The sequence below is a fragment of the Polyodon spathula genome, chromosome 1, assembly GCF_017654505.1.
Source record: "Polyodon spathula isolate WHYD16114869_AA chromosome 1, ASM1765450v1, whole genome shotgun sequence".
Classification (NCBI taxonomy): Eukaryota; Metazoa; Chordata; class Actinopteri; order Acipenseriformes; family Polyodontidae; genus Polyodon; species Polyodon spathula.
In genome coordinates, this window is record NC_054534.1 from 60,356,186 (window position 1) to 60,367,860 (window position 11,675).

Below are 11,675 nucleotides of genomic sequence, written 5' to 3' on the forward strand. Positions count from 1 at the left end.
TTATTATTATTATGTATCCTACAAAATGTTAGTGTGCAACCCTGAAACTGAAGGTTTCTGTCAGCTAAGCAAATTGGATATGTTGCCACAATATTCTTTATACATCAACGTCATTCATAATCTCTAGGCCATATTGAGGTGGACTCAATTTGTATTTGTACTTTTAGTCTTGAAAAAGGTCTCTTCCTCAGAGGATTTTTTTTATTGACGAAATATACTATCACTGACAATTATCATAGTGAATAATATAAATGAATGCATTCATTAATCGGAGCTAATCATACTATTACTACACCACATGACATTTTGTTGAGTAATAAAAAGACAGGGTTGCATACTGTCCAAGAGTTTGTTATTGAAAAAGTCTTTCCCTCAAAACTTGCCCTCTTTATTTAGCTGGTAAATTTCAGTGTTGTACAGTGCTTTCAGATTGAGTTTATTTGAAATTAAAAGGGAAAGTACTCAGTTATTAGGGGAAAGGGGTGCAGTCAGTTACTAATTAAAAATAAAAGAGACAAAGATTTAAACTTGGCTTCCTTTATTAGCTGATATGAAGTTCTTTCTTCTTGTTCATGCTGAGATCTCCATCTAAAGAATCAGACTCATCTGCTCAGCTGTGCTGTTCCTCTGTGTCATCAATTTGACCATTTTCTGCAGTGAAATTTGAGATTATATATTCACAAATTCTGTATAATTAAACACAGCATGCACACATTTATCCATACGGGATGCCCTTGTTTGCAGAATACACAGCTATGTATAATATACTTATATTCAAGAAACAAACTAATTGGGATTCTGGGAGTATTAAAAAAAAGACTATTGACGCTGGTTTCTAGGTAGATAGCTGCTGTACTACACATTTAGACGTACATTTAAAATATCTATCCAATTTAATTATAGAGAGGGAAAAAATAAGCAATGGTAAAACACATCACCTTTTCTCTCATTACATTTGTATTTACTTTTCCTTGGAACTGGACAGTTGTTCTTGATATGTCTTGTAGTTCCCTCTTCTCTTTGCCATCTTAAAAAAAAAATATCATATTGTTAAATTAAATGATGCCTTTTGTTTAAAAAGGTTATTAAAAACTGCAATTTCATGTTAAAATGACAGATTATCTGTATTTACCATTTTAAATAAATGTTTATTTAGAACAACAATTCAACATACCTCTTCCAATCTTTCAAATCTTCCAACTCACTCTAAATTCAAAAGAAAACTTGCTGACGTTATTTGGCAGATGACATTTCCAATAGTATAGCTCGGTTCTTTGACAATATCGATGGCCTCCAATCATGTTCAATGCCACCATCTACCATCACCGCCCAGCTATGATGTGATGCTCCAGATTTTTCAGTTCTCTCTTGTTGTGCGTATCTTGAGGATGGCTGGCAAATTCGCGCTATATTTTTTAGTGACACGTCGGTGGAAGTGGACTGTATTAACATAATAAAACAAACAGACCAACTATTTCCCCAAGTTATCAACTGTCCAGATTTAAGCCGCGAGGAAGGGTGGCTGGAAGTTAGTTTGTCAAAAAAAAGGGTGGGAAAAAAGGCAAAACATACTCAGCAAAAATCTTTATTTGGCGGGAAGTATTTACTTCCATTAGTTGTAAAGACTAAATAAATGCCACTGTAATTGGTGAATAAGAATATACCAGTCGTGATTACTGCATAATCTGTACAAAGCACAGAAAGAGAAAAAGAAAATAGTACACAATACCTATATTTTTCTCTTTCTGTGCTTGTTGATTGTCCAACAGTAGGCCTAATAAAGGGTGCTGTATTGACATATTGCGCGACTTTCAAACCTAGGGTGTTAATGTCCAGTTCTACTTGCATGTTTTCTCTAAATAGATATCCTTTATTTAGTACATTAGACAGTGATAACATAATGGTTTGCCATTTACCGTAATAAATGTTTATGGTTAACGGCCGTCTCCCCAAAGAACAGAACATCAGCCATAGAATTTTATACCCGCACCTGAAAAAAAAAAAATCTAGCCTTTAGCATCCATAAATTTAGTTATTTAGTTTAATATTTTACCTTGCCTTTTTTATTTAGTAATTTTAATGGAAAAGTTTTTTGTTCGCTATGCAAAGATATACAATAATGCCACATGGTAACTTTTTTATTATTATTAGTGTTGGAAAAAATGTTCATTCCTGATAAATAAGTTGACAGTAAAATCTGCAGTAATTGATGAATTGGCAATTGTATAGGATGACTTTCATCTGGGACTCGTGTTTGTCTCAAATCTTTTTGTGAAAAAAAAAAAAAAAAAAGTTTAAATTTTAAATTTAAAAACAGTTTAAATTTTAATTTCTGCAACATTCCTATATTTGCACCTTATTTTTATTTTTACCTCCATAAAATGTTGCTGAAAGCATCAAAAGTAGCTAATGTTGCATGTCAGTGAGTGTAATTGAAAACTATAATTAATGCTAATTTAATCACAAGTGCTGTAAATTATTTTTATTCCTGGAAATGTTTACCTTTAAACTAAAATGTTCAATTTTCAGATGATCACAGAGACGTAATAGAAAAAAAAGAGATAGGTTCATAAAGGGGGGAAATATTTGGGAACAAAAAGAGGAGTCAACAAAAAGAAAAGTCAAAATGAACAGAAGATTTCTTTCAGATAAGGAAGACGTAAACCCTAAAAGGAAGAAGGTAGGACATTATTGTTTTTGGCTTTAATTTCAATTCTAGCTTTCTGCAACTGAATAGCTTTGTCAAACCAGAACAGTGTTAGAAAAAGTAGAATCATCTTACATTGTTTAAAACCATTTAATATAGTATAATATAATCTAACCATTAATATAGTATAATATAACATAACCATTTAATAAAGTATAATATAACCATTTAATATTTCCAATTATACAGTATACAGCTAATGACATGGTGGAAGACCTCAGACAAGAAATAAAAAGAAGTCTGAAAAAGGGAATACAAGCACATCGGTAACATCAGTGACCACTGAACAAAGCGAAATGGCAGACTCTGATAGTACTAATATTGAATGCTACACCCCAATTATGAGGAAAAAGACCAAAGGAATGGTAAGATTTAGAGAAAGCAAGTAGAATATATTAATGTTCTTGCAAAATATATATTTTCAAAGATAATAAACTTGGTTTCTTCATGCAGCTTTAAAGAAATAGTAGAACTGTAAGTCAGTTGAAAAGGCACAAAACTAAATGATTGTCGCTCTAAGTGATTGGCAGAACAAAACCCAACAGAACTGTGGCTTTCCAGTACTACAACAGCTTGAATTACACTATGTAACACAATTTTTGTTCCTGGGTAGTAAGTGTTATTTCCTAATTGCTTATGCCTCAAAAGTATAGAAAATGGCTATTATTCCTCACAAACTTTGCTTTTGTGGCCAGGACAGTGATATTTCAAAATATCACTATTTCCAATGGGAAAACGGGCAAATGTGTGTCTTTTCGTTCACATAAAGTCAGAAAAAAACAACATATGAATCCAAATTAACATGTATTTATACTAAAGTAATACAAAAATGACTACAAAAGATTTAGAAGTGAGTAGTTTTTTCTAGATTTACAATTATACTGTATTTACAGTATAATCGTAAATCTCGAAAAACTAAATGTGCTCCCTTGAACTGGAATGGTGGGCTTGTGCTTACATGTCGACAGATTGGGCTTCATAATGTTTCTGTGTAGGTGTAGGCCAACATGCTAAAGTACTTTACGAGAGAAAACAAATGTTTAAAACTAAAAGCTAATATATTTTACGTGGTTAAAACATTCATAAGTACTTTATTAGTATTCTAGTTTGTTTACATTTGTTAGCCTTGAGTTTGATCAAAGTTCAATGTAATGGAGCACTGTGCTGAATAATTTGAACAGAGGTAGGTCACGTCACAGATGGCATGTGAATATGTCCATGGAAGATAAGAAATAAAAGAAAATATATCTAAAAAGCTTTATCACTAAAAGAGACACTGCTTCAAGCAAACCTCTCTATGAGTAGAAAAGAGTTGTTGTTTGTATGTAGTAAAGAAATAATACGTATTAAACATTTAACTCAAACTGTGAAAAAAGTAGGATAAAGTCTAAGGGTGCAACAAACACAACATATTATAATAATAGGAATAATACATATAATAATATTTGATACTGTAAATTATTAATTTTAAATTATTCAGTGTTGTGTGCAAGTGTTCGATATATGAGGTCAGTGGAAACTTCTTTCTTCTACTCATAAAATACTTGCCATGAAGTATTGGGCTGTAATTTTCAATTAGCAGATGGGTTAAAGTATTTATTTAATAGTCTGTAAAATCTTTGTGTGATTTCAAAGTTTTCTGGCACAGCCCCTCAGGATGTAAAAAATACCTTGCGGAAAAAATGCAACAATGAAAGTTTTGCAAAAGCAAAAAACGTACAAAGTGCAAACGTTTAAATGTTTTTCATTTCCAAAAGGAAAGTTTTATATTGTTTTAAACTCTCAAACAGGTGAAATTAAGACCAGCAGATATAGTGGGCCTCCAGGACTACAGTTGAGAATCACTGGTCTATAGAGAGAAAAGAAATGAAGCCAACCAGTTCAATTTGTATAAACTATGAACAACTGATTCACTTTGAGAATGGAAGAACTGATCATTCAACCAAAGGTCAGTATGTAAACAATCTTTGTTTTGTATATCAGCATGTCATCTTTTGTGGTTGACAACAGCTGTACAATAATCTGTATGATTCTTTAATAAATACTTTGAACCTATTCTGGGGCATGTCTGAGGAGTTCTTTCAGGTTAATATGTGATTGAAGTAAAACGTGCTATTAGTATACTTGGAATATACTACAATGGGTCAAAAAGCTCACTTTTAGTATACTTTTTATATATTGGTCCAGGGACCAGTGTACTGATAGTTTATTTAAAGTATACTTGGAATATACTACCATGGGTCAAAAAGCACACTTATACAAGAAGTCCAGGTGCCACTATACTGATAGTTTATTTAAAGTATACTAGAATGGGTCAAAAAAGCACAATTTTAGTATACTTAAGCCCTTTGCAAGTATACTGTAAGTATATTTCAGTATACTTGGAATATTATTTGGATGGGTCAAAATAACACACTTTTAATATACTTTAGTATACTGAAATAAGTATACTGAAAGCAGTGATGTAGTCAAGACCAAACGTACCAAGACCAATATATTTTATCATGTAAAAAATAAATTAACAACCTCAGATTGGTTAAACAGCATCACATGACCATGCATATATAGATCGTATACCATGGCTTACATACTAATGAGCTGCTTCACACTAAATAAATCACTATGCACCACTACATTCTATATTCCATGACCAACTTCCATTTTATTTGTTATTAGTTACAAAACCATTACCAAAAATGAGTGACATTCCACCTATTTCCTTTAATGTATTTGGGGATGAAACTGAGTGAAGGCAGCAGTCCATCTGAAAAGAGTAAAATAAAAAATAAGTACTCCAGCAACTGTCAAGAGTAGACGAAGATGAGGAACAGCTAAATGAAACTGAAGAAAACAAAGATTAAAAAGAAATACAGCACGGGCTGTTAATGTACTTAAAGACTGCCTTAAAGAAAACAATGTGGAACAAGGTCAAAATAATCTCAACAACATTAAAGGAAAGGTCAGTGCAAGAAGTTCAACTCTAGTTTTATAACGCTGAGAGCTGGACAAAATAGTTATTTATTTTAACAGTAGAAGTTTTAACATCTCTGCTGAAAGTGAGTTTAAAACCAGCAATAATGTCCTGTCAGTAAGGAAAACTCCTAGAAAAGCAGGTAAAGACATGGCCAGACACCACCTCCCGAATTACCGGCCTGGATTTGAAGTGTCTGTGGGAAACTGATGCACTGTCCCCTGACTCCGCAGTCCGATTGGTACGTAATAGTGGTTCAATCTTGTACTTAATCTGGGTGTCTGACAACTATCAAAAACATCTTTTGAGATCCAAGATCCGGCTTCAGCATCCATCACAGCTACTCTCCTGCCTGCCTCAGTGTTATTTGAAACTCTGCCCAGACCATCCACATCATTAGCTTGTGCGCAGTCCTCTAGTTTCGAGATGTCACTTTCGATGCAGAAATTCGCACTAAACAGAAGTGTGCAATTTATTTTTAATGTGAACAATAAATTATATTTAATTCAACTTAATGTAGGACTATATTACACTGCAAATGTATAGACAAAAAATTTTTCTGTTTTTGTCTTAATTTAAAATGTGTTTTAATGATTTTAAATATTTTTCTTCCCCCAAATGACAGGTAGTCGTGTTATAAGCGGTATAAACCACTTCGTGCTGCTTGGTTCCGATGATATATACCACTTCTGAGGTGGTTAATGCATATATATAGATAGATGTAACTAACAAACTGCAACAAAACATTTAAGATGTAAAAGGAATGCTTCCTCGCAACAGTATGGATCCTTACACTAGACAGGTTCACCCTGGGACATCACCCCCTTCCTCCAAAAATGGTTTGCCACTGATGGATCAGCGTGTCTGCAACTAAAATACTGAAGCATTTGACAAGCTCTCAACAGCCTAATGCCTGAAGTTTTATTCTTCTGACAGGCAGGTTATTTCAGTATTCAATTAAACAAAAACTTAAATATCCTCATAAAATCTAGACTTCCCACACATGAGTGCCACAGAACATTTTACCACTTAGTTCTCATTGTTCTCATTCTAACTGTATTCAGAATTGTAATTATAATTTAAGAACGCCAACATTGTGCAATTACTATGTTGCTATGGTGGTTTCAGATCCCTCAACTGAGTAAATTATTTGAGGGGAATGTTTGAGGAATTCTTAATCTTGTGCTCTGAGTGATTTTATTTTTAGTTGGGGTCTTTTCAGGTCAAGCAGATGATTATTTATGATCTCTTTGCAATGGACTGTTAAATATTACAAAACGTTTAGATTTTTTTCAACTCATGAGATATTCATTAGAAATCCCTTTTAAAATGAAAATATAATGAAAAAGAAAGCCCTCTCCTTGAAGCCCGACTGCTATGTAAAATGGTTTTGAAAAAATCTTTAAGGAATAGCTGTCGTAATGCTAATGGACTTCAGCTTTGTTCTTGTTGGCATGGTTTACATGCAAAAATAAAAATAAGTCTCACTTTTTTGCCAGGCTATTTTGGTAATACATTTTTGTCAATTTGGTTTTCTTTTTCGGGAGAGAAATGTTCCTTTAAAATTACCTCATTAATATTAAAGCATCGTGTGAGGCGAGAGTGTATTAAATGGAATGTCCAGACAGTAATTTATGTGTACAGAAATAAAATAATTTATTTTTATTATCTATACACAACAAAATAATTAAATAACAAAAGAAAACAAAATGGTGTGAGGGAAGGAGTGCAGGGGTGAAATCCAAACAGACCGTGATAACTCGTCTTTAATCGTCTTCGTGGCAAACCATACATAAACAAAAAAAGACAAAAGAAATGTTAGTGTTTTTTAAAAAATCCTGCTGCACCAAACTAGTCTCTCCCTCCACCCATTACTCCTCCTATTTTACTTTCGGACCAACCCCGAACACAGTGGTACGTTCCCTTTAGTATGTAATGTCCCGCCTCTGTAGTCAGTGGAACACCAATCCCCAACTGACAAGTGTCCTTATCCTTCACTTGAGTCCAGTGGCTGGAATTTACATACTCGTACTACTTATTAAAAATAATAAATTATTGATAGGGTCGGATATATGAGTTGTTGACTATGTCAATATGTTCTTTAATGTTCAGTTGAGCTCAGCCTAGAAATCCATGTGTAAAGCCCAGCATACATGAAGAAATCATGTTCAAGAATACAGTACTTCCTCCTGCCAAACCCATTCTTGGTCTTGCCACGGAGGGCTAGCACTTAACTTGCCTAATACTCCTACTTTAAACTACTGTGATGCATTCACTATGACGATCATCCTGTGACTTGAAAAACAGCAGGTGTGTAGCCTTTTAGTATTTGCACATAACTTAATTAAAACCAGTCAAGGTCACTCTGCACAAAAACTATAAAATGTAACTATTTACATGCACATTTTCAATTTAGCTTCAGACATCACAGGTGTAGGTGGTCAGGTGTTAATTGATTTACTGATCATCAATCAGACCTGGCCACCTGCTATAAAAGGAGCTGGAAAGCCAGTTCCTTTGTTCTCTTCAAGGGCTGTGAATTGGTTGTGAATTGACATGGGTTAATGTTTAACCAGGATGAGCAAAGCATTAGCACCGTGTATGGACCAGGATAATCACAAATTTAGAAACAGAATTAGTTTAGGGTATTTTGAGCCCCAACCAGTTACTTGAGCATGTGTCAGGGAGAAGGTTCCTTCAGCAGGACTTCCTTTTCAGTGGAAACAGTGCTGAACCACTTTTTGACACTTATTTTTAACAGTTTTTACACACTGTGTTTTGTTTTGCCTTTTTGTGTTTTCTGTTACACTTGATGTATGTCTGCCCGTGGTCTACCCTCGCTGGTACTGTCAAAATTCTAAAAGTTATGTCGACCCAAGGGACTTTTTCAACCTGAAAAAAGAAACAAGGACCAGGGGTCACAAATGGAGATTAGACAAAGGGGCATTCAAAACAGAAAAGAGGAGGCACTTTTTTTACAAAGAGAATTGTGAGGATCTGGAACCAACTCCCCAGTAATGCTGTTGAAGCTGACACCCTGGGATCCTTCAAGAAGCTACTTGATGAGATTCTGGGATCAATAAGCTACTAACAACCAAACGAGCAAGATAGGCCGAATGGCCTCCTCTCATTTGTAAACTTTCTTATGTCACGTGGTTGTTTAGTTGGTAAGTGGTGAGTCAACTTCAACCTCTGTGTCTCTCTCCTGTCTCTCGCTGCAGATTTCCACACCCCTATTACAATTATTGCAATTAGATTGGTGGGGAAAAAAAGTAATAGCTAAAAAATGATAGAAGATACAGCAAAAAAATTATTTAATGAAATCATCATATACATATGTGATGTAATGTGTTGCACACTGAGAGCAAGAATGGTATGACATATCAATCAGGTTTTCATATCACAACATCAGTTGTTTGATGAGTTGTTTGACCAAGGAATGGTCATTAATTTGGAGAATATTAAATCTAACCTACTTCAAAAGGGAATTAGATTCATGGTACCTGTTCAATGTTTTTTTTTTTTAATTATTTTTTTTATTTAGTGACACCTGGTGGTGGTTATTAGTTCATTCTTTCAGAACACATTTCTGCAAACAGTTCTACACGGTGTAGACATTATTGCTGGATATTAATAATAAAATGACATCTAGCGGATACAAGGACATAGCCATTGCTTCAGTAACAAATTTAATAATTAGGAAAGTCTATCTGACATTCACAATTACATGACTCAGGAGGAATAGTCTAATGTTATTAATAACACATTTTTGTGTAGCCTTAGATTTTGAGTGTGGATTATGTCTCAATTATATTTAATGAAAACTCTAAATAGTAACTGAAGGCTGTTATTAATTTCATTGTTTTAGTTTTTTTTATGTTTTCGTAAACTTTACCAGGTGGTTGAGGGCTAGTTAATTGTAGATTTATGTTACAAATACTGTTAGGACAGGTAAATTGAATATTACAGTTCTTTAATTAAACGAGTTTCTTTTCTTTTTGTTCACAGGAAACCTATTTGTTGTTAGCCTGGCTGTAGCAGACCTTCTGGTGGCAATCTATCCTTATCCTTTAGTCCTTACGTCAATTTTTCACAATGGCTGGAATCTCGGATATATGCACTGCCAAATCAGTGGATTTCTAATGGGACTCAGCGTAATTGGCTCTATCTTTAACATAACAGGTATTGCAATAAACCGTTACTGCTACATCTGTCACAGTCTAAAGTATGATAAGTTATATAGTGACAAAAACTCGCTCTGCTGTGTTATTCTGATTTGGGTTCTGACCGTCATTGCCATTGTGCCCAATTTGTTTGTGGGATCGCTGCAGTATGACCCCAGAGTGTACTCTTGCACATTTGTGCAGTCAGTCAACTCAGCCTATACTATTGCTGTGGTTTTCTTCCACTTCTTACTCCCCATAATGATTGTCACCTACTGCTATTTGAGAATATGGATTTTGGTTATCCAAGTGCGAAGACGGGTGAAGCCTGACACCAGACCCAAGCTGACTCCCCATGACGTTAGGAATTTCATCACCATGTTTGTGGTGTTTGTCCTTTTTGCAGTTTGCTGGGCGCCGTTAAATTTCATAGGCCTTGCAGTTGCACTAATTCCAGAGACTGTGATACCCAGAATTCCAGAGTGGCTTTTTGTTGCCAGTTATTTCATGGCCTACTTCAACAGCTGCCTTAATGCTATTGTCTATGGACTTTTGAACCAGAATTTCAGAAGAGAGTACAAAAGAATAATTGTCTCAGTGTGCACGGCAAGGATTTTCTTTCTGGATAGTTCCAATGATGCAGCTGAAAGAGTCAAAAGTAAGCAATCTCCTGTAATGACCAACAACAATGAAGTGAAGGTGGATTCAGTCTGAGCAATAATAAAAGGGATCATTGTGAAGAAAACGCCACAATCCATAAAAGCTTTCAATACAAGAAACTAACAACTATTTTAAATAATGTTTTTTCATCTGCAAAGTTGAAAAGACAGAGTTTGATTTTCTGCATTTTCTATTTATGCAAGTACAATGATGATATCATGATGATGTTTGTCGAGATTTTTGCAGTGATATCCTAATTTGACCTTTGTAAAGTATGTCGTTTTTCATAATGCAAAACTTTCAGATATAAACCATTTTATCCTGTTTTAACAGAGCGTTCATAGTCTGAACACATGAATGTTATGTCAAAGCTGTATCCTTTTTGGGGTCAATTGTAAAGAGATAAACCCTTTAAGGCCAAATCTGAAAATCCAGTTCTATCTCTTGTATGGTAGTAAATGTCCCAAATACAACTGAGATACAAAATATAAATTATGACAACGACCATCCTGGACCTTGAGTTTTCCACATGTTTAATTTCTGTCAACAATGATAATAATAGTAATTCTAAATAAACAAAAATAAACAGTGCGGAACTATGGGGAATACTTAGAAATGTTAACTTTATGAATACTTGATTCCATGAAATTGTTGACAACCTCTGGCAATGCTTATAAAAAAATTACAGCCCATCACATGCTCTACATATATCCACACTTGCTAATTGTATATTAACTTTGCATATTATTTTGAATAGGAGAGCAGGTGTAAAGCATTCTATTTTAGGCATCATATCATATTATTTCATAATATTATATCTCTCACTAATATCATCTCTAAATATACTAGGTGTTAAATATGCACAACTATACTAGTGATTGTGTTAACTTTTTATTATTTTTAGAAGACCCAAAAATTTAAGTGCAATAACTGTGTTACATTTAAACTACCTAATTTCCTAAAATGAGACCCACCAAACATGATGTCTCAGGGGTGCTAAACTGTGCCCACATCAGCATATATCAACACACATATCTGACCCAAGGGTTGTTTTGGCATGTGGAATATTGTTGATTAAATGTAATTCTTTAAATTATGGTAAAACTATAGTTTTAGGGTAGCTGTTCTCAAACATCTTGTATTCCTTATGTTTTAAGAAAGTAAATGTTTTGTT

The 11,675-nt window shown here is 34.1% G+C and overlaps 1 protein-coding gene across 1 annotated transcript in view; it reads left to right on the top strand.

Moving 5' to 3' along the window:
• The window catches only part of LOC121320405 (melatonin receptor type 1A-A), a 31,036-nt gene extending 20,451 nt beyond the window's left edge, over window positions 1–10,585 (top strand). The window contains exon 2 of the mRNA XM_041258702.1: window positions 9,687–10,585. Coding sequence (XP_041114636.1) covers window positions 9,687–10,555 — 869 coding nt within the window. The 3' untranslated portion in view covers window positions 10,556–10,585. The remainder of the gene's footprint in view (window positions 1–9,686) is intronic.
• The last annotated feature ends 1,090 nt before the right edge of the window (window positions 10,586–11,675 follow it).